At 40.7% G+C, this 24217-nt stretch overlaps 1 protein-coding gene across 2 annotated transcripts; it reads right to left on the bottom strand.

The window, feature by feature from the left end:
- Positions 1–1638: 1638 nt before the first annotated feature.
- TTC12 (tetratricopeptide repeat domain 12) lies at positions 1639–22747 on the bottom strand. Of its 2 annotated transcripts, XM_075172690.1 has the most exons (21): positions 22564–22747; positions 21922–22073; positions 21295–21325; positions 20670–20747; positions 19507–19628; positions 18609–18668; positions 17565–17636; positions 15885–15945; positions 15401–15589; positions 14752–14821; positions 13513–13601; positions 12231–12399; positions 10495–10587; positions 10227–10290; positions 9135–9269; positions 8441–8542; positions 6305–6373; positions 5380–5481; positions 4677–4776; positions 2702–2927; positions 1639–2096 (listed from the first exon to the last, which is right to left on the bottom strand). In XM_075172690.1, exons 1-21 carry the CDS (start codon positions 22625–22627, stop codon positions 2021–2023), a joined length of 2124 nt encoding a protein of 707 aa, XP_075028791.1. In that variant the 5' UTR covers positions 22628–22747; the 3' UTR covers positions 1639–2020. The 2 variants fall into 2 exon arrangements, with proteins under 2 accessions (XP_075028791.1, XP_075028792.1); XM_075172691.1 differs by lacking the exons at positions 12231–12399; positions 13513–13601.
- Between the last annotated feature and the right edge of the window lie 1470 nt (positions 22748–24217).

Raw genomic sequence — 24217 nt, forward strand, 5'->3', positions numbered from 1 at the left:
GTATAAAGATGCTACAAAAGTGATCCATAAACCCATGTTGACTCCCAGCTAGGATCTACTAGCATGTTCTTTGTTCCTGAAATGGGACTATAGCTTGTACAAGCTCAATGTCTCCTCTGTAACTGCTTGATTGCCCAGATCCACTTACCATACCCAAATAGCAGTAGTTCCTGCTGGTAACCTGGTGCACTCGTAAAAATTCTGCAGTAGTAATTCTTCTTGAGGAGGACAAATCAGTTCTCAAACACCTTTTGCAGAAGGAAGTTAGAAGCAATTATCTTACCTGATCACCATTTTCTTCTGGGAACAATAGCAACTGGTATGTAAAAGGTGCCATTAAGCAAAACACAGCTCATCAGTCAAAACCAAGAAAGATCTTTAGCTTTTTGGCTTTTAAGATTATTTCGACTCTCCTGTAATTTTCTGGTGACACGTTACACCTGCTGTTCCCCTCTGACACCCTGCCTCTGTAAACACAAGATTCAATAACTTTTTTTCCTTAAGACAATGCTTGGTGTTTGTCAGGTTTAGAGCGTAGTGCTTATTTGGACTTGAACCCTAGACACAGTATTTGTTACATATTTGTCTAGGCAGGGTGTAACTTAATAGTAGGAGCTTAAAAAAAGACAGTGAGATTATCAATTGTATGCTTTTCACTGTGAGGGGAGAAAAACCAGGTGCAAGATAATTTCCTTCTTCTCAAGTGGGAAGATGATTCAGCTGCTATTTTGAAAAGGAGATGATATATAATTTGTCAGCCACTGTTCTGAAGGGACAAGATTTCATACAGAATAGACACCCACAGGTGTCAAGGAGGCAAATTGAAGAGGCATTTTAAATTCAAACATGACTGGCCTGTGCTGCTTCATATAAATGTAATGTATTCTTTTGTTTCCTGTGTTCAAAACCAAGGCAAAAAAAGAAGTATTGTATTTATGGCCAAAGTCCTTGTCTAGCCTAAGTTCTACAAGCTTTTAGTATAGATTTGTTTCTATGTGCATCTGTTTATTTGTGAAGAGACTATTTGTTAAATTTGACAGGCTTCTGCCAGCAATACTATAGCTGCTGTTGTGTTAGCACCACCACCAGAGTCCTCAATAGATACGCTTTGCAGAAGCATCTTAAACTGCCTTTTTGGAAGAACACATAAGAGGTAAGAGCAATGCGTTACTGCCTTTCTTTTCAAGTTACACTTGCCGTTAGTAGTAATTCATTTTTGACCTCTCCAGAAAACACACACCTAGAAGGATGTGCCATTTGTGTTATTGTTTAAAAAAATGAATAACTGTAGAGGAGATTAGAGATGAACACAAGGGGCCACGAGAAAGTACTTAAGATCAGGAAGGTCAACTACTGTTCTTACTCCACACAAAAGTAAAGGACTAAGGGATATCATTACATTTACAAAGATAGTAAGTGTAACGCTACTACAATAAACAGCCCATAATTCATAAACAAATCTCATTGTCATAAGTTATCACTAAGATTGAGCGCTTAGTGAAATTAAGACCAACATATTTAAGTAGGTAAGTATGAGGTTTAAGGTTTAAGCAAAGTGTGAGGTGATATCACACATGCGATACTGAATCATAATCTAGCCACCAGAGGACGGTGTAAGGGAGGAAAAAAAGGATTCTTCAAAGTCACAATTCACAATTTATTTCTATCTTCTTCCAGTACACTGGGTACTGGACCCAAACTGGAAAGTAGACTAGACGAGCCATTGGTCAATGATTAACCATCAAGAAACTCGCCAGTAAGGAAAAGCAACATCATTCATTAAAGCAAAGACAAGCTTAATGCAAGCTGTTATTTTAGTGGTTAGCCTAGATGATAAATTAACTTCTTTCTCCTGATACTTATATTGGTATTGTTTCACTGGCTTCTATGGAGGACCAGCAAATAGTTTGAAAAGGGATTGAAAAGTTGATGTGCTTTGAGTTAGTTTTATTAAAGAAAAGAAGAAAATACTCAACAGCAAGTGATATTAACAGCACATTTCGAAGCTATCTTGAAGACTTCAGATGCTATGCAGATATTTCATAGAGGAGCTCAGGATGGCTAGTCCATTGAGTTTCCGCAGTTGAAAAATATGCCTGAAAAGACAACAGAAAGGTTGCTGGGGGGATATAAGATAATTAACAATAAAAGTGTAAAGCTTCCACTGCTCTGCTATACCCCATGCTCAAACTGTCAAGGATGTTTAATGCTACATTCGATAAATTCCTCCTAAAGTAGCATGAGAAACAGAGTTTCTAGATTACTATTCCCCACAAAAAGGGAATACTTTCGCATACTCTTGGCAGGCAGCAGCAGACATTCTTTGCTGACATTTATACTTTTGTTTTGCTCTCATTATTGCTCTGACCTCTACAAACTTACAACATCACTCCTCCTCCTTCCATTCTTCCAGCACAGGTAACATCAGAAAGCAATGAAAAATGAGCTCCTTGAAACGTATTAAGACAGACAACTAACAACACAGGAACCCTAAAGCAGAACTGTGGGGACAGTACCACAAGTGGGAATTCTAGTTGGAGGAAGTGTGATAGCTTTCATGGAGTATTTATATGAACTAATCCTTTGCCCTGTACCTGCTTGCTCTATGAATAGAATTGACTTACACTGGCCAGTTTTTCAAGAATTATCATCTAATAACAACCAGATGGTGCAGGGGAACAATAGCCTTTTTTTACAATACCTTGGTTCAGCGACACAAAGCTTCCCCAGAGCAATTGCTGCATTCTCCTGCACTAAAGTTCTTGTGGCATCACCACCAGCATGTTTCAACAAAATCATCACAACATTGGAATTCAGTAAGGATGTTGCTGCTCCGGGAACTACAAGGCACTGGCCAAGGCAGAAAGCAGCATTTCCCACAATCATTTCATTCTCTGAGTCCAAGAGCTTCAGCAGCACACTGAATCCTGGGAGAAAGAGAAATTAATTGTACAGAATGCACACAGGTTTGTTCAAGTAGCACTGATTTTTTCTCCTGTCTTTACCTAAACTCCTAGAGAGTGAGCATTGTTCCATGTCGGGCATTTTTCTAGAAAACCTGGAGGACCAAGGGAATTTCATAGCAAGGATCCAGGATGCTGTCTCAGCTTCACCTGCCTAGATGTCTTTCTCACAAAACTGAATCTACACTCTAAGAGGTTCTCTAGCATGGAGCTTGTGTTTCTGCATTTGTTTAATATTTCTCTGAAACTGAACATGCCACCTTTGCTGCTTGCAGGATCTTGCACTGGCCTCTCACCCCACCATACTAGCAGGGCAAGCACAGAGTAGAGCACTTATAGTGCCAAGCTAAATGTGTTAAGACAGAAATGCTGTTGTGGAAAGAATAGCTGAAAAAAGGAACATAAAAAAGCTTTCTATGTATCTTTAGCTAACATAAAGCAGCTCAGCTCAGCTACTTCTGTAACCTATACTAATGTACAGCGGCAGAGTATTTTGTCTGTACTCTTGACACAGAGTTTTATAGCTCTTGCTGGCATCTGTAAGCAGCAGCAACATCTCAGACCACAGAATCTAGAAACATTTAGATAGACCGCTTTCTAAATAAAATAAGCCATGGCTTTCACATGCATGAAGTTTCCTTGGGGGTTAAATAAGTCTGCTTTGGTTTTCTTTCATGGTCCCGTCTGTTCTTCCAAATCACATCCCACTTTTTCTGCTCCAATAATATCTTCTGAAAAGGCAGTGCTGCTCCAGATAGCAACAGTGGCTGGTGCAGAAGCTGAACTAAGTGGCCCAGCTGGAATGCAATTTAATGTCATGGGACTATAGCTTGATTCCAACAGGCTTCTAGCAACAGGGCAATGTCTGGGTTGGCAAAGAGAGATGACAAAAATAAGAAATAGTGACTTCTCACAAGATTAATATCCAGAGCTTTGGTGGAAAGAATGAGAGTGAAGTGTTATTGCTAATTTGAGGAAATGAAAGCTTCATCTACAGATGACAGAAACTAATATGGGGTGTACAAAAGGAAGATGATGCTCTGAGAGGCTTTTAATGAGTGGAAATCCTTAGGGTTCAAGCTGAACTACATGAGCTGACAGTTTCTTGACAGGTTCAACCATTTAGATAAGACTTACGTATTCTCTGTTGTAGTTACATTTGCATTAATTGAACCTGGATTTTAAAGCATGACTAGAGGAAATATACTAAAAAATACCCTAGGACACCTGGTCTGATATCGTCACTCTGTCTCCATATCCATTTCCTTTTAATACCAGGCCAGATATCCACATGTAAATTGAAGGAAACTATAAACAGCCTCAACCTCCTGAAATCAGATGTCTAAATGAAGTTTCTTATTTTAGCCGCTAACTTTGGGAAATACAATGCAATTCAGTTAGAGTTTACAAGCATTTTTTTGAAAATATACCTATTTCTGGCTCTGAAAAAGCATATCAAGCCATTTTACTAAAGCACAGTTTCTCTAACTCAGGCTCATTATCTGATGTGCCTATTTCCATCTACACACAGAACTAAGGCTCATTAAGCACTATTTCAGGAGGTAAAACAGCACATTACTTGGAAAACATGGCTAAAGTCTTGCAAGAGTAAAACCCAGTGTTCAGTTCTGTTCTAGAGGGGAAGAAAGTAATCAGATGATACTGAGGTTACATCTCTGCATTCAGTCTCTAATTAGTGAAGTTGTCACTTACTTTTATCTGACTTCACTAGATCTTCTTGAGCTTGTCTATTACTTCTGGTGCAGATGGAAAGGGTCTTTATACCATAATTGGATGTGATCTGTCCTCCAGCCTGGATTTGATTAGAATAAAGCATACATTGACAAGCATACAGTTCATACCCCAACTTACTCAAGGTTACAGAATAGCTTAGGTACCATGGAGATAGTTAGGTATTCCTTATGCCTAAGCCCAAATACCAAATTAAGACCTTTGTAGAGTATATATCTCAAGATGAACACAGGCAGAAAATGACACAGGAACCATCTCTTTCCTGCCAGCAACGAACATACAAAATTCCCTGAATCTCTGGAGCCCAATTCCTTTCAAACTATTAACTCCTCTGATGCTTGCTAGTTACAAGAGCCAAGCTGAATGCCACAATCTTTTTTTTGACTAATTTTATCTGCATCATAGCAAATCTGTAGAATCCACATCAGGCTGGGTGGATACACATTCTGCTAGATACACAGATATGCAGCAAAACAGTGTCTACAGATTAACGTATGCATTATTTAGGGAATAACTGCTCCCAAGCTTGATTCAGCACCCACTGATAATCAGTGGAAAGGGCTCCATTGCTTTTCAGTGGTCCAAATTAGATTCAGGGGCAACTATGGTTTTCTTAAGGGACAATAGAAGCAGAAATAAAGTTAATTTTGTTAAATTAATTTACTTTCAAGAATGTGACCATTTTCTTCACCACCCCTCCTTTCACTACTTCTTCCACTGCTGAGGAGGATGCTGGCAGGATGCGACTTAGCACTCCAATGGCTCTCTTAATTAGAAAACAGTGTGAGAAAGAAAAAAAAAAAAGTTTATTTGTCCAGACAGCTTTAAGAAATTTTCAAATTACTTTGGTTTGGCAGCATAAAACTAAAGTAATTAAAGTGATAAAAGGAGAAATTTACAGAAATATAATGAAGAACATCTTTAGGACATATCTTTTTTTATTGCTTACTGGAAACTGAACTCACTCAGCACAGCTTCTGAAGACTCAGTGTAGAGGGAGAGATGAGACCAAACTGAAATCAGGACAACTCCCTGCATGTTTATTTATTGATACAAATTCCTAGTAGGAACCAGCCCAGCACTGCTGGTATTGAGTCAAGTAAAACAGATCAGAACAATTCATGTGAGTTCATGAGAGGCAAATGGACTCAAGTCCACATCTGCTCCTACCTATTTGCCTTGAATAACTGCTATCTGTGGGAGTTACACACCATTAATAGGAGTACCATCTCCTAGGTATGATTCACATACAAGAATTGAAAAAAGAAACAACCAAATTGTTCTTGCTCTTTTGCTTCTAGATTGATTTTTTTTAAGAGTTTTACATTGAAAACCATCCTAAGGATGAAATGATTTGTAAGAGCTTCTATTACGTAGATTTCAAGAGAACATTGAGAACCTCTTACATCAAACAATATAAAAACCTGAATAAAATAAGTGGTATATTATTTCTTTACTACCAATAATTATGAAAGTTTTAGGCTTCAAAGCCTAATGTACAAACTTGCAGAAGGCAGCAGTTTGCACTGAAGTGTTCGGGTCAGGTCAGCTAATACAGTCTTTTGTTAGTCCATAGATATCCCACTTACTGTCACAATCCTTCCATCCTTATCCCTGAGGAGAGACATGCACCTGCCACTTATGTCCACGGCAAAGTACTGAAACAACAATGTGAAAAACCAGGTCCAGTGATGGCTGGGAAGTGTTAGAGCAGAAATGGGTTAATAGACAAAGTACTCTACAACTAAGAATCCAATGGAGATCAGGGCACACATGGCATTAAGTTACTTACACTTCAGCACCCAGACGTAACTTAAGAAACTCTTCCTCTTGATGGAATCCTTAGTTTTAAATAATTTAGGAATGTGCCAAGCATCTAAGAATATCCCATAATTGGAGACTGATGCCAAACAAAACACTTATACCACTATGGAAAGGTACTATATGTGCTTTCCACTGTACTTTTCTCATAACTGTGTGTATATGGGGGGGGTGGCGGTGGAGAAAATTTTGTAAATTTTTTCACTTTTTAGCTTACTTAAATTGTCAACTACGCTTAATGATAACCTTAAACACCAATAAAAATTAAAAATTAACTGAACACCAGCAAAATCCAAGGTTGGCAGCCTTTAAGTGCTTCAGCATGCTGTGGTGGTGCATTCCTCCCCCCCGCCCTTTCCTCTGGGCTACGATACGATCTCAGAACCTTCTGTTAAGCTTTAGCCATTGTGTATGAGCGGGGCGGTTAAGCATCCCTTGGCCGTACCAAGCGCTCTTGCATGGCTAAGGTGGGGAACACCACTGATCGTACTAGGGATACTAGCTACATGATCAAAGTAGGGAACAGAAACAAGAGATAATTCGTCATCTCTGACGGCTCTGAAGCATTCCCTACCTGGATCATAGCTCAAGTGGAACGATACCATTGTTACCGTGAAACAATACCATAATTACTACCCTGGACCACCTCAGATAGTAGCCAAAATGGAAATTTACTGATGACTAAAGCCAATCATCTTGCAAACCTATAAACAGTGGTACCAAGTGAGACCCTTTGAGCTCTCCTGGACCGCAGCAGGCTGCATCCAGAATCTCCCTCTGAGTGGGACGCCTCTCAGAGTCCGCAAACTCGAATTTGCGATACTCGGAGGAACACCAAGATTTGGGCTGAAACACTCCTCGGGGCTCATTTCTCAACCCTTTGCCCATTGAGAAATGCCAAAGCATTTAACGTGAGTATTTCACGGGACTCGAGGGGAATTTTTAACAGGTATACCTTTATAAATTAGCTAACTCTAGGCCTTTCATTTAGCTTTGGTACCATATTCATATGCATATATATACGTATTGATTGATCTAGATCTTTTTGCGTGCTTATCTGTACAGTTACTAACAAGTATAATCTGTAGTTAAGTTGTTTTAGTATTTGTAGTAACTTGACTAATTCTTTCTATAGCTGCCAAATTGATTAATGCTTAAGTATTGTTGGACTCTAAGTTGCTGCTAAACACCCTTAACCCTTTAGTCATAAACCATTGCCCAGGTCTGAGACTAAGGGTAGAGCCAGCCGCACCTAGGCTCCTCTCTGAGAAGAGTTTAGAAAGCAAGGGGGTCTACTCTGAACCTCGTGACCCAACGGGAGGGCCTTCCTGTCCCCTTTTGTATTAGACACAAACCGTTGTCCAAATCTGAGACTAAGATTGGGTCCAGTCGGATCTTTTCTGAACCTCGTGACTCAACAGGAGGGTCCCCTTTACCCTTTTATCCTCAATCTCTGTACAAATCATTCCAACACAATTCTGATATGATTTTCCCCTACGTATACTTAATCCATGTAATAAGTAAGAGAGTGAACCTTGCCATCAAATTCTGTTAAGTCACGTTTCTATAAATTTCTATCAAAATCACCCTTTGCCAATACGTTTGCTAGTGATTCTTTACGCGGCCTTAAAACCACTCATTCGTGACACATGCTTGATGTGAAAGAGGGCTCTAAATCCACCTAACGCAGTCAAGCTCTTTTCCCCTGTACAAGGTCACAATATTCCACAGTCATACCCTCACCTATTCTATCTGAATGTTCTGGTATTAATTCAGTGACTTGCATCAGGCCCATTTACACTGACAAGGGAGGAGGATGCTCTAACTGCTCAAGCAATTCTGAATCTCTGAGGAAGTGATTATAAGAACACCACTACCAAAGAGCATTCACAGATCTTGTATACCTGGATGACCACATTTGATTCAAGCAGTAGGTTCATCATTAGGCCCAGCACTGCAAACAAACACTCCTGGTATTTGGGTGTGCTGACATCAAAGCATTCATCCTGGGTACAAAGGAGAGAAGAGTGCAATCAATTCAGAGATTCAGAATATGCACTTCCTCAGTCTTCTGCGTGCTTACTGATGCACCACTGATGCTCGCTTATGTGCTTACTTATGCACTTACTGATGCTCACTGATGCAGTGTTCCCCTGGTGCACCATGAACTCAGAAGGAAAAGTCCTGTGAGCACCAGAGCTAATGATGCCTTTTTGATACAGATTCATTCTTGGGTTTGTTTCACTTTGGTATCTAAAGCTGCACACTCCAAACTTGTGATGTTTAGGCAGTAAACAAGATCCTTTCGCACCCTCTGAATTCTTTAGTTTCTGAGGACTGAGTTCATACCACATCCCTACCCTGAAAGGGGCCACTTACAATAAGGGACCACTCACTCTCCTCCACCCATCTATCGATCCACAACTTATGTGAACAATGGACCGCTTTGAGACCTTTATCCAACTACCAGATTTGAAAGATTTCGGTCAAGGGTTCGGAGCTATTAGGGGAGGCAGACAAAACATGATCACACAACTGCCACTTCCACAGGACACAGGGCTGAAAACACTATTCTAGGGAGCCATCAAGTTTCTTTACCACAAGCTTTAAGCACGCTTGCCAGCACTCTTTGCACTCGGCCATCTGCATTCGAATGACTACATCTGCACACAGATTCCCCATGATGCCAATGCAACGGGCAAGGGCTGCCTGGTTCACCAGCTTGGCAGAGGTCTAGAAACAGAAGAGTGGAATAACAAATCAAGAACAAATGACAAGGAAACAACAAATACGTGTTCCTATCCCTCTGGTAATGGAAAATGGGATTCCAGAATCTCTCTCACCTATGTTAAATCCCAACTGTCCAAAGTTTGCAAATCACCCTCATTTTCACAATGAATCTCCTGATGATGTTTTAAGAGTCTTGGGGAAAAAGTGACTGGATTCTGTGGTCCCTAACCTCAGACTGTGAATATTTCCTATTATCACTTACTTAGGTCACAGAACAGAACAGCCCCTGCTGCAGTGGTAATTCCAGTAAGATATGCTCAAAAGGAGAGAGCAACAAGCAATGCAAAAATGCTGTAATTATTGCATTGTCTTGGTGCTCGTATGGAGGAGTGGAAGTATTTTACTTTCCAGCTATATCTGCCATTCTGCAACAGAACCAATCTTCCCTATCATCTTCCCTCTTCCTGAGGACAGGTTTCTGTACCAACAGTATTGTAAGTTTGTAGTTTAAAGAAACCATAACCAGGAAAGGGATCTGAACCATTAAACATCTTTACCTTGTGACCTAATGTCATCTCTTCACCCTGATCTCTTAACCAGTTGGTGACAGTGGATTAAAGTCACATTAAGAAGAGTGTAACACAAAGCTGAAGGTGAAATCCTGGCCTGACAGATTACCAGTGGGAATCTGCAACCAAGTCCAGAGTTTTCACTGAATATAAAACTAGTGATGTGTAGAAACCAAGCACTAAGTACTGGAGACTGAGAACATTTTCCTGAAGAAAGTGTATGACAAAACTGGATTTCTTATACCTACAGAACTAGAGACATGTTAACTACTGTACTTTTACCACAGAGGGTTTCTGTCTAGGAACAACTGGCTGTAAAACTGGAAAGAGCTGTCATAAGACATGTTACACAAAAGTAAACCAGAAATATAGAAACTGAGATCTTTCATACCAGCAACTGGGTGAATAAAGGTAAAACACCCGTGGAAAGCATGACATGACACTGGGTTTTGAACCTGTTGAGGGATAAAGAAAGCCATATTTGGACACTTAAAGCTTTAGACAAAAATCACAACACAACAGCAACATAAAGACACGTAAACATCAGTCAGCAATGTACCCTCACAGCAAAGAAGGCCAACAGCCTCTACCACTAGCTCATTTAGTACATTTCAAAGTACAACTTTATAAAAAAGAATGAAGAAATGTAAGTAAGTTACCTTTCCTCTTCAGTTAAATCAGATAGTATGTTCATGGCACTGCTAGCCCTGGCATCAGCACTGTTGACAAACGTCATCAAAATCTGCAGCCATCTGTTATTAAAAAAAAAAAAAGTCAGTTTTGGTTTAATTATTAAAGATCAAAATTGTGTTTTAAGTGCACCAACACAATTTACGATCTTAAAACTCCTTTGTGTTCAGTAGGGTTTTGACCAAGCTGGATATACTAGGCCCTCCAAACATACTCAGTCACCTAACTGCCATTAGAACAATATTTTGGCAACAGATAGATAGAATAGAACAATAGATTCTCTCGCAATATTGTCCCTCTTTGCACAAGTAGAGTGATTTTAACACATGTACCAATTTCTGTCAGCATTAGAACATTTCATCAGCATGTAAGCCTCAGACATTTGAAGCTAAGCTGCTTTGCTGCTGACAAACATCTTAGGGACAGACAAGTAGAATGCAACAGATAGGACCGAGAACACCATCAGCACAGCCCAGTACTGAACAGCTTCAACAAATTGTAAAGGCCTGCAGGGAATGTCAGTGTTGATGCTTGCATGGCTTAAAAGGACATGCTGAGCAAACCCAACAGTCTTTGGAGGGGTTTAACTAAAAGGCTTTATAGTAGCAAAGAAAAATTAACCTCCTGCCTGAATAAAAGAGCATCATTCCATTCACCTTTTGAGCTTTTGGAATAGTGTGTGCTTGTGGCTGTGAGATTTGAACTGCATGCAATTCACAGGACTTCACACTGTGAACCCATAAGTTCTGCCGAACAATAAGTACATCTGCAGATATGTGCTGGGGTTTCCACATGCTCCTCTACTGAGCTGAAATTCTCTGCCACTCTTCTCTAACTTTGTAGCACAGTAAGAGAACCTATAGTCTCGTCTCTTTTTGATGATGAGCCCAACTGCCGAGAAGCTCAATATCTGCAACTTTACCTTCTGAACATCCTAAATCTTTTCAAGCAATCAGGCCCAGGATCTCTTTCAGAAGTTGGCAGAAGATTTTTCAGGCTCCTGATATTTCAAGCCACAGTAACATTATCTGCCTTTTTTAAGCATCCTCTCATATGTGGCTCATTTCTTTACCCTTTCCTCCAAGGAAAAATGTCTCTGGATTCATGTTGTATATAATATAGCAAAGTGTGTACAACTGTTGGGAGTATCTTTTCTGTTCATCCATTGCTTCGAACCATGCAGTGCAAACCAGTAAATTAAAATTTCTCCTCTGCTTAACTCTAGAAGGAAATAGCAGGGCAATAGGATAAAGGTAATAGACTATGGTTTCTTTCTCCACTCTGTGAGTCATGGCAACACTGAATAATCATAAATACCAATTACCAAATGAGGAGAGAGTCACAGCTTGAAACCATGAGCTAATAAGAGACAACAGTGTAAGCTCCTGATTGAGTGCTAGACAAACACACACTTACTGGTTTAAAAAAAGGTAACTATGCCTCAAAATTACATGAGCATCCTCAGGAATATGCCCTTTTTACTTAGTTTCACAGACATCTTCACATACAAAGTTTACTATAGTTTTCCCCACACACCTGACTTTTACTTTTGCTTAGCTAGGCCCGTTCCTCAAGGATAGAAGTCTCAATGTCATCATGTTCCTTTCAGAAAGCCTGTCACCCTGATGCTAGTGGAATGAGTTCTGAACATCTGTGAACCCAGGCATTAAGGAAATTTTTTCTGAGGTTTAGTAGTGTTTATTACTTGGTTAGGTCCTGGTGCCTGACCAGCAGTCTCCTCCCATTCTCATTCTCTGAGTAAAGAGAAATTAGTGCCAATGTCTCCTTTTGGATCTCAGATACCCCAGAAGAAAGCAGTTTTGGCAGCTGTGCATTCACATCAGGGTGAGTCAACAGAAGACGCTGATTTTCTTCTGAAAAAAGAGAAGATCTAAGAGCAACGTCACACACAATGGCATCCCCATTACTCTTACAATTTTTTTTTCCTAGGTGCTGATTTAACAGGTTTAATGTCTTTATTTCATCCACTAATGTGCTCATTCACTCTGATGTGTTCATCTTGCATAACACTCCTGCAGAGCAATGGTAAAGCAGAACTAACCTTCTCTCAGGTCCATTACTTCAACACATACACTGGTGTTTGAATTTCTACTCTCACTAGCAACACGCTAGCTTCTGGGGCACCAAGCACTTCTTGAAACAAATAGACACCAGAATCGTGAGCACAAAGCGCTCCTCACTTCATCAGCTGCCTGCAAATTGCTAGGGTCCAGGCTGTTCAGGCACAATAGTACACTGCCCTGCCAGGCACAAACATGTAAGCTACACAAACCTGCACATTACTCTGTATTTACTGCTAACTACCTATAGGCAGAATATAAAACGGGTTTTCCCCTTAACCTTACAGCATGAATATTATCTTGGGCATCAGCTGGATCCCGTGATATACAAGTCAACACAGACGCTGACACCAAGCATTCTGTATTTTCCTTGTGTGGCACTCCGCACCACTTTACCACCCACCACCACCCCAAACTATTTTTCAGCTACGTGTATACTCCCTAGAAACAGAGGCAAGGGCTACCTGCCCAATGACTACTGATTGTGAATACCAAAGGAATTCAGCCTTCTCTAATGGCACTTCTATAAAACTCTGCTTTTTGCTGGTATAACTGCTTAAAGAAGACGAAATTATACAAGTGATATTATCTTAAAAGCAGCAATAATCGTGGGGAATTTACTTTCCACCCCTTCAGATCTACTTTCCACCACCTTAGTAGATTTAAAATGCTCACAGAAATAGACTGGAAATTTCATCTCATGATGCACAGAGCCGCCAAAATTGTGATTGCTGCTAGCAGTATACCTCCAACACTTGCATTTGACCTGTAAAACTTTGTTTACAATAAGGTCTAGACCCAAGTGTTCTGGGAAAGTGATGTTCATGCCAAACAACAGTTTTAGACACAGTAAGTGCCATATTAACAGTACATTAACAATGATTAATGTTGATTACATAGTTTTACCGTTCCCAGCGCAGACAGCTTGCCAAAGGAATAGAAGAGAAACAGACAGATCCACTTCAGCAGTGTTTTTTCTCTCTGCACAGAAGCCCCTAAATTAGAAATGTTAGCTCGTACAAAGAGCAAAGGACAGATCAGACAATTAGCTTTTTGGCTAGGGAAATCAGCAAAGTCCCATAGAGATGAGGATCTGCCACATGAACACTTAAGCTCATAAGCTCTAACCCAGCTCAATGGTTAAACATTTTTAGGATTATCACACTTGTTTTCCAGAGGACCTCCCCTGAGACCAGATTTATTATCTACTAGCTCTACTCTACCCTCAACACACTCAGACCCTGTACGAGCATTACACGGCACAATACAGGTGATAAATTCAGTTCTGCACTGAGATAGTTGTGAATAGCCAGGGCGTAAAAACTTTGTGCAAATTTGGAAGGGCTTCATCTCTTAAGTCTGTTTACAGCCAATACCCAAAATACTGATGAACCTTAAAGAAGTCTCTGTGCTGCAGTCCCATTGACAACCTTAAAGAATAGCTCTCCTGCCCTGTTCAACCAGATCATGCTGTTCTGAACTAACTTAGTTGTGCAAAATTTTCAAATTGCATCTTTTGCGTGTCTTACTTGTTTCCATTATCTATCTGAACCTGACTCAAATATACATTCAGAAAAGGGATCCCTTTAAAGACAAAGTTTATAAAGCAATACAGATAAATATTAGTCAGATTTGTTTCTTGATTACTGAAACACAATATTATGGCAGCCAAGAAAATACAGCAGCAGAAGATACAAGTCCTCCCCAGAGATGATCCTCTTCCTTGATTACAGGATTAGAGAGTTTCACAGGTTACATCACAGAGCTCTATGGCCTAATATTTACTGATGGCAGTTAATAGCACCGGGAAGTCTAGCCAGGTATACTTAAAGCAACTAAGTGCTTTCAGATGTTCTTTTATATTAAGTTTTTTTTACAAACCTTCTCTCACCATGAGAGATAGGATAACTGTACCGAAATAGGAGACAGAGGCAGAAATTCATTAATTCTGTTCACTGCATCTAAGAGAGCACTGTTTGTATAAGAGTGAGATATAAGTCAATCCATTCAGACATTAAAATCTGTTATTACGTTATCTTTTGATCATTTCATCTGCATTTCAGGAGGTGATTGTGTTTCTTGAAAACAGTATTTTCATTTTCTCATGCTGTAACATCCTACTGTTTTCCTTTGGAGAGCTCTTACCGTCTTACAATCTCGTTGTCTTTGAGGATACTGAATCCATTGTTTGTTCTAAATAAGGTTTGCTCAGTGCCTGAAAAATTCAGAGATAAACAAATCAGCTCTATGATCCATCTGGCTGATGTATCATTGTGAAGGCAGACTCCTGCTCTTCTATAATACAGTGTTAAAAGAAAAGGTCACTGGATCAACAGCTTTGGGAAAAGAACAACATTAAAAGAGGGGAAAAACGCCAAGAGTGCTACTTGAAGGAGAAGCAGCTTTGAAGCTGAAGGCCACTCTAATTCATGCCTTGTGCTGTAAAGAACAATTGACTTCAAGTTAAAGGCTTTTTACAAAGACTGAAACATGAGACTGGCTTTGCAAATCAATATGCTTTAACAGAGAATTACAAATATTTCTAAACAAATGAAACAGCGCTTAAGAGACCCAGATCCATAAGAAGTCTTAAGAGCTCAGCTACAACATCAGTCTAGTTCTAAAAAATAAATGTAAATATCTACTGGCCATAAATTTTGAAATATCACACACTGCTGATTTTATGTTTTAGATATAGGAATAGTTTTTCTGTTCCTTTAAAAACTACTCCACTTGTATTCATCTACTTGGATTACAGCTCCCATGATCAACAAGCTTTGCATCAAATACTTACAATCTTTCACAGCTCCTGTCAAAAGTCTGATCCCTCCCGTATAGTAGAGGATATTCTGGTCAGGCCTATCAAGTTTCTGCAGCAGTTCTTTTATGGACAGAGCGGCAAGCTTTCCAGACTGAACTTTCTTCATTGCTCTCTCTTCATCTTTAATTCTTTTTTCCTCCAAGTTTACCTCGTTCATACAATCTCGGAAATCAAAAGAAAACAAAGCATGGCAGCTAAATGTTTTGATATGGTCAAGTTTCAAGTAAAAAAATGAAGGTGACTCCATGACAGAGAAAGCACTACCTTCTACATACAGATGTACAGAATGACCCACGGCTCTGATGAGTGAAACAGAGCTTAAAGAAGAAATAATGAGAAACAAAAGCTGCATGAAGACACTCCATCAAAAGTTCTGAAGAGCAGAACAGTGGTTTCAATTAAGTCGCATCATGATCAGAAAACAAGGGACGACAGTGTAAAAATTTCTATTTCTTACCTTTAAATAGGCTTTCCTTTTGGGGATCAATTTGTAAGATCTTCTCATAACACTGCCTGGACTTAACAGAGAAAAAAAACAGGCTCTCAATTTAAGATAAAAATGGGAAGATGATACAAATTATATCCTAGTCAGAGTCATCCTGTTAAAGCTTAAAAGTTCTTGGGCCACAGTACTTAATAAGTGTGAAAAGTAAAATTTATGGAGACACACAAGTCAAAACTTTCATAATTAAAAACGTAAGTTGAAATTATTTTCAGTCCATACATCTGCCTGCTATTTCAATTTAAAAGGGTAATTTCAAGTGCAAACCTAGGAACGTACTAGTAGGAACAAAAAAGCAACGTTCCAGTGAGAAAACAGACAATGAGGCATAGCATTAAAACTGCGGGAACCGTAACTATCAGCAGGGATCAGACATGTGCATCTTGTATCTTTATCTTCTATTTGTGCATTTTGTGTAACTTAAGCATATGCTTGGAATTAAACTGATCACCAAGCTTGCAACAGGGAAGAACCTTCTTCACAGATCAAGCTGCCAAGAACCCTTCAAGGTGGATTTCTTGTAGACTTGTATTGCCCACGCTCTACAGTTATTTCTAGTGAAGTCATTTCTGACAGGATCAGAAATACTTTTGAGCTTGCCTGCTTTCCTCTTCAGGCTCTTTATTATTTTTGAAGATGAAGGGTCAGGGTTGTATTAAAATATCTGGCAGTTTATTCCAAGCTTAAGTATTTGTTAATAGGATGTTCCATTATTTTAACATTATTTATGCTGCCATTAGGTTTTCACACATGAAATGCAGAATTAAATCTTTTGTTTGACATTCATTTCACTAGGACGTTGGAAAGAAAAAAATTGCTCTCAATAGCATCTTTCATCTTAACAGTTCACTTAACTTGAAATATGTAGCGATTTTTCTCATCCACAGGTGACGTGCAATCATTTCTTAGTTATATGCAGCAACAGTTTAATAACACCCGCTGCACAGAGCAATTTAGAATAAAAAAGTGAAATACATTTTACTCAATTGTCTCTTTGGGGGAAATGTAGTCACTGCTAGTAGACTGCAATCACAGTTTGCAGTACCTGACAAGGACATTCCTTCATTCTGATCCTTACCTGAGCTGAAATATGGCACTTCCAGCACCACCACTTCCCTGAGCACACATTGCTCATATCAGTCTTGAAGCACTTCAACAGAAGTGCCAAACATGGGATTCTCTGAGCATATACACAATCCTTGCAGACTCCCCAAACACCCACCCAGTCTAGACTCAAGCCTCACAGCACCAGAGTAAAGCTTGCTGTCTTGGTGTCTGACAGTCAAGTGGTGACAAATTCCCACCAGATAAACCATATATACTGGATAGAAAATTCCATCATTCTTTTGAGGTTGATTAGAGTACAAATTCACACAGCTACACAGAAGTGCCCTCCTACGTTTTGTGTGTACCAAAGTAAAGGACACGGACTATTTTACTAAGATGTGGAAAGACAACTTGATTTTAGAATTATTAGTCTTTGCAAAGCACAGAAAATTTCTCTCAAGGCTAAAGGCTCAACACACTTTCATTTGTCCGATTCTAAAGATCAGAAATTTCTTCCTCTCACCCACAACATCACATCAAAAGCAGAACAAAACATGGTCCCATGGCCACAAGGTTTAGTCAACTTACCTCACTGTAGCGCTTAAGTGCCAGGTGAGCTTTCCCCATTAGAAAATAGGCTTTAATACATTTTTCATTGCACTGTGTTAAAAAAGGAATTATTAATTATGTGTTTAGAAATTTTAACCTTTTAATATTTTTTCCAGCCTTCTGATTAATAGTTATAGCTGCCCAAAATAACTGTAAGCACAGAAAAGGGTATTCATACCATTTACTAGAGGCATCTAAAGTTTATATGCTGAATTATTACCACTAGGTACCAACTTTCCTTCCCTATGCAAGGAACATAGGCTTTGGTCTGGTTAAAGGTGGAAAGCAGCTGGTGCCAATACCCTTCCCAGAAAACTGTACTTCAGGCAATACAAGCAGACTCTCGTGCAATTAGGTAATGTTAAGGTCTGCATCAACAAGTCTATAATTGCAGAACTTCTATAATAACAGAATTTCCATGTGTCTTTTGATTAGTTCTGCCAGGAATTAAATAAGTACTAATTTTCATTAGCTATGCACAAAAAAAATTGAGGAAACATCTAGCTCAACACTAACAGATCTTTTCCAGTTCAAGTATGTGTCAAAAATATTGATTTCTTGAGATGATGCTGCCAGATTATTTATTAATAATCTGTTAATTGTGTTGTAGTCATGGGCATCACTGATGTAACAACTGAATTTGGATTCGGCTCTTTGGCATTTTATATAATCTTTACCTTTCCCATCAGATCTGATCTTTGTGAACTTAAAGAGTCCCTTTTCCCTTTTTAGAAGGATGAGCAAGATACTGTGTGCCACTGTGTGCAGTTAATAGCTTATTATCACTTACAACAAACTTTTTAATTAAAAGCTCTTAAGAGCTAGAAAAGCTTCTGCACACAGGCAGCACTGAAATATCAACTGCTTTATACTGTTCAAGTTAACTCAGAATGCAGGAATCTGTGCAACACCACCACATTCTTTCATTTCCATTAGCAAGTTGTCTCCATATCATCAGTTACACACAAACCTGCCTTCCAGGAGCACTTGACCTGATCATAAAAGACAGAAACCTGAAGTTACCTTTAATGCCCATTCACAGTCACCAATGGCTTTTTCATAGTCATGCATCTTCAGGTAGGCCTGAAATAAAACCAGAGAGAGTCCAGGCAGAAGAATTAGAATACTTCAAACAACTTCCACTAACTATTGTACAACCATTAGCTAATTAAAAAAAAAAAAAACAAACCAAAAAAGAGACTGTTGATTTGCCTAGCCATTGATTTTGCAGGATAATTACCAGCTGTTTCTTAACTTGTCTTCCATCTCCTTGGAGTTTGTAATTTAGAATAAATTTAATAAAACAAAATTCAATACACACATATGGATTATACAAGGCAAGTAGAGAATGCAAAGCAAATGTTAACATTCTACAGTTATAAAAGTGATCTCTAAAAAAATAATCCAAAAAAACCCACAACAGTGCATTTAAATAAAACCATGAACTCAAATGATTTTTTTCCCCACTTATTCTGGAGGAGCAGGGGTTCACCTGTGCCACATCCAAGAGGGAGGAGACACGAACACTCCCTCGGGAAGGACCAGCCACAGGAGAACTAAAGCTTCCGAGGGATTCAGACACATCGATCAAGAGGGAAGAATTTACACCTCTAATGATCATCTTTGTGCAACTCTTTCATTAAGTTTGTAAAAAGATTAAAACCTTCAGCCTGCACTGTCTTGCTGTTAACTTCTAGCCACAGTAAAAATTTACTGTTGATAATATGGCAGCAAGGCAGAACTCATTAATTCCTGGTAGTGGACGACGGCCAGGAAGAATTGTTTTCTCTCTTTTTTAAGCCTCTCTGTAATGCAACATATATTACCTTTTATGAAATTCACTTAGATAATAAAACAATCCTTTTTGGGTTCTATCCTGGTAAAGTAACACTTTACACACAGTTCATTTCCACATGCTGACCTGTGCTCTGTTTGTGTAAAGTTCCTGCTTATCTTTCAGTTTTTCCAGACCTTCAGTGTATTTCTGAATGGCTATGACATAGTCTCCTTTCCTGAAGGCATCGTTTCCCTTCTCTTTCAGAGCTGCAAAACAACAGACATGCATTCAAAATAACATTTGTTTTTTATTTCCCCAAATAATGACTGAAGAAAGAGAGGCCATATTCTCCTGTTGGAATAATCATCAAAATTCCAGTCCAGCTCCACTGCAGCTGTCTTCATTAGCCATTATTTGCAAGGGACTTCTGAGCTATTCAGTGCACATGATCCCCATTCCTCTTTCAGTCGGAAAGCTGAGCCTTTGTCTTTGCCCAGCCCAGCTCTGAAATACTCAAACCCACTCCCTCCATCCCAAGACCTTATCCTAAAGAGGACAGTACGGAGAAGAACAGGTTGCAACAACTCTGTGAAGTGTTGCCTGGAGTACTGCGTCCAGCTCTGGAGCCCTCAGCACAAGACAGACATGGACCTGTTGGAGCAGGTCCAGAGGAGGGCCACAAAAATGATCAGGGGGATGGAACGCCTCTCCTATGAAGAAAGGCTGAGAGAGTTGGGCTTATTCAGCCTGGAGAAGAGAAGGCTTTGGGGAGACCTTATTGCAGCCTTTCAGTACTTAAAGGAGGCTTATAAGAAAGACGGGGACAAACTTTTTAGCAGGGTCTGTTGTGACAGGACAAGGAGGAATGGTTGTAAACTAAAAGAGGGTAGATTTAGACTAGATATAAGGAAAAAAATTTTTAGCAGGAGGGTGGTGAAACACTGGCAGAAGTTGCCCAGAGAGATGGTAGATGCCCCATCCCAGGAAACATTCAAGGTCAGGTTGGACAGGGCTCTGAGCAACCTGATGTAGTTGAAGATGTCCCTGCCCATGGCAGGGGGGTTGGGCTACATGGCCTTTAAAGGTCCCTTCCAACACAAACTATTCTATGATTCTATGATTCCAAGTGTATAACCCTATTATATCCAGCTAATCCATGCTGTGGGCAAGACCATTGGTCTCAGACAACCAAAGCACTGTCTCTGTGTGCGTAAGAATGGCAGAGTAGCTTGATAGTCTCTTAAATCAGCTCAGTTCCTGCTAAGTAGTTTTTGAAGGCATTAGCTAGAAAAGCCTTTAGCAATTACCATTTGCTAAGTGTTCATTTCTCTTCCTTCGTTTAGCTCGTTCTTTTGCATCCTTTTCCAAAATTGCCAGAAAGCCATCTTTGAGCCAGGAGAGTTGGTGGTATTTTAGTTTAAAAAAAAAAAAAAAAAAAAAAAAAAAAAGCTTCATTAAAATCAATCTACAGATGAGGAAAAATAATTTCTAAGGTATTTTTGAGTCATTTCTCTACAAAGAAAATATTGAGGGGACATTTCAACAATTAAACTGGAACATGAATGACAAGCTATTACACATAAAGACCATGCTACCACTCAGGATTTGCATACTTGCCTCAAAGTATCTTATCTCTAGAGATAAACTTGTTTCCCTTTAAATTCAGAATACTAACTTTTTAGATGAGAGGCCAGAATACGATAACAAACTACACCAACAAGCTTCCTACCTATGAACAAGTACAGCCATACTGATAAGATCCTTGAGTGTGTTCCTAGATCTGATGGAATTTTGATTAAAGTCACTAGAAAAGTTAGCTTTGACTTTGGCAGGAGTGGAATTAGGTCTTACATGAAGTAACAGCAATCCTTACTCCATCTCTGCTAAAACAGATTGCAGAGATGCTAAATACTAGAAGGAGCACTGTCCTACCTGCGTTCACTGCCTCTGCAGTTGCCATGTCCTAAAAAAAGAGAAACACAGCACATGCATGTACACATACAGACACTTTAGTAAAACCCACAGCAGCAAAGGAACACTTGGTTAAGTTGTTCAAAGCTACAGGGCATCTAAAATATCCAGACTGATGATAGCGGGAATATCAAATTGACACTTAAACAAAGATGGTAAGGACTTAATAATTTTTGACATTACCAGAAAGCTTCCATTTGTATCTTTAATGAGGCAAGTCACTGAAATCCAAACCCTACTGCAGGAATCAAAGCCTAATGAAATTAATGAAGGGGTTCTTGTGTCTCCAACTATTTTTGCTCAAGTTCCTGAAGCACAGGTAAAAGCTACAAGTTATGGCACCTCAGTGTTTGCATCCAACTTGGATAAATCCAACAGAAGTATTCTGTGTTATTAGCAGTCTTAAGACAAAGACATGACATCAAGTACCTCCCAATAAGATAACCGGTGAAAACAATAAAGTTACATTCAGAACATATTATAAGCATTGCTCAAAATTTTTTCTCCTAGGCAAAGAATGTGAATTAGTGTTATTTAAAAGACCTAAACCACATACAGCTTTAACTTCAAAGGCAAAAACCCCCTTACAGAAGCTCGTGTGCTGATGACTGTTCTGTTCACCGTAGACTTGCTTTCTTCCTCCTTGTTAGTTTCTTGATCATGGAGCCTTTTCTCTGTTTCAGCAATGTTTTTTTCCTTGACAGCTGAGTCTGTGGAGTTCAAGCCTTGCACTAAATTGGCTAAAAAGGGGATGAAAGAAAAGACAGATACACATACTCCATCTAAGTGATCCTGGACGGAGTTCAGTTGTGCCTCTGATGACGTATGCTTTCGAAGGCACTGGTGACCAGGATGCCCTTTATAAATGGAAACATTTACAAATACAACTTCGTCTCACTTTCAAGAGCTACCTACAGCTTCTGCATTACAAAAACTCCTAGGTTTAGAAAACAACTCTTAGCATCCACAAAGCCTCACGACACCTGAGCTCATAAGGATGCTTCACATAAAACACGCGGAACGGGGGGGCGGAGATTTTCCTCTTTTCCATTCCTTTTCTGCCTTCCTTTTACACACCCCCTTTTCTTTCAGTCCCTAGCACCCTATCTGAAGAAAATGGGGATGTTCGACCGCCTACCCGCGGGCGGCACCGCCCCACAACCGGCCGGGGGCGGCCAGCTCCGCCCCAGCCCCGGCCCCACGGCACGCCCGGCCCCACGGCACGCTTACTGATGTCGTCCACACGGCGGAGGAACCGCTGGAAATCCTCCTCCTGCTCCTCGTCGGCCAGCATGGCCAGGCTGGGGGGACCGGCCGGGAAGACCCGCTAGAGGGTCCAGCCGAGCCGGAAGATACGCAGCGACCCCGCCGTTGCCATGGGGACCACGCCCGCCAGCCACGCTCTTGAAGCAGCGTCAGCGGGGGAGGCGGGCTTGGGACGTGGTTATGTAAATGAAGAGGCGGTGCCTCGCTGACCGCCATTTCGCGGATGGTCGGGAGGCAGCAGTCTTCGGAGCCGGAGCCCGCGGCGGCTCCAGCGCAGAGCGCGGCCGGTCGCAGCCCCGGTCACCGCTCGGTGTCTGTAGTACCACCCCGGGGGTACAGCCGGCTGCTGTCCTCCTCCCCGTCCGCCCCGCGTTTGGGCTTCCTCTCCGTCAAGCATAACCCAGGGCGCTGCGAGGGGCAGGAACGGCCACGGCCACGGCGGGAGCTGACCCCGCTCTCGCCTCGCAGGGTGCGGCAAGGGGTCCCTCTTCCGGCCTAGCTCAGCGGGTGCTGCGCAAAATCCCGCTCGCACCGCGCAGCGCGGCCCCTCACTTTGCAGCCCAGAGAAGGTTGGTTCCCGCGAAGGAGCTGTGGCCCCAGCGAGGGGCAGGGCTGTTGGGACGTGCATGTCCGGGCTTACCCACAGACACCCGGACCTCGCTCGCCCTGACACGGTAACTTGCTGCACTGCCTAAGTGCCGGTGTAGAAATTAAGCACCTGAATGTGTGACTTAACATCATGCTTTACTGAGCAAAGATAATAGGCAAATCCTCAACACGAGGTAAAGACAGACCTACAGAAAGGGCATTCCTACCTCCTCTTTTTGCAGATTTCTTTTGAATGCCCCTTCAGGGCTGTGTTATTTTGGGGAAAAAAAGTGTGCTTTTATACTTGCAACGTATGTCAGAGTATTAAGCAGGTGACTTCTCTTCTTCCCCATTACTCCTAGATAAAATCCTTTTGATGGCAAATAGTGCTTATATTTCTACTGCAGCAGAATGGCTGGCTTGACAGGGGCTACAGAGGGCCCCTCTACCAAAGGCCTTCCAGGTGAGCCATGGAGAAATATCTATTGCACAGCAGAGAGGCTCCTAGTCCAGAGCTGGTAGAGGGCTACTATCTTCATCCTGGCTTTCCTCGCTTAATTTCTGGCTTGAGATCTCACAGAAATGCTTCACCGATCGCCGAGCTAAATAGGCTCCTTTTCCCTCTGCTAAACAGGTCAGCTTTTGCCTTGCAGCCTGAATGTATGCAAACCAGAACTGAGATCTGCTGCTGCTCCCTCTTGCTTGTTGTTTTATCAAAACACACATCTGGGTTTGATTTGGCGGAGTGAGGAGGCAAGCTGCCCTGCTGGCAGCCAACAGGGTATGCCATTTCTCCAGGAGCATTGAAGATCTTTCTGGTCTGGCTTTTTTAATGCCCGAAGTCATCTTCTGTTCATACACAGGGGACAGAAATGAGATGGCATGGGCAAAAAATCAGTGAAAGGGACTTCTTTGGTTAATATAAAGATTGGCTGAACTGAAATTTAACAGACCTACCAACTGGAAGAGGGAACCTGAAGAAAGAAACATGAACGCTCATCCACAACCAATACCCTCTAGCCCCCATTGC

Source organism: Calonectris borealis, chromosome 24 (genome assembly GCF_964195595.1).
Source record: "Calonectris borealis chromosome 24, bCalBor7.hap1.2, whole genome shotgun sequence".
Lineage (NCBI taxonomy): Eukaryota > Metazoa > Chordata > Aves > Procellariiformes > Procellariidae > Calonectris > Calonectris borealis.

Coding starts and splice junctions, on each gene's coding strand:
- TTC12 (XM_075172690.1), bottom strand. CDS start 22,627: ATGCTGGCCGACGAGGAGCAGGAGGAGGATTTCCAGCGGTTCCTCCGC. Junction 21,326..21,921: donor TCATCAGCACACGAGCTTCT/GTAAGGGGGTTT, acceptor CTCTTTTTTTAG/GACATGGCAACTGCAGAGGC. Junction 9,270..10,226: donor CTTTATTCACCCAGTTGCTG/GTATGAAAGATC, acceptor TTCTGTTTCTAG/ACCTCTGCCAAGCTGGTGAA.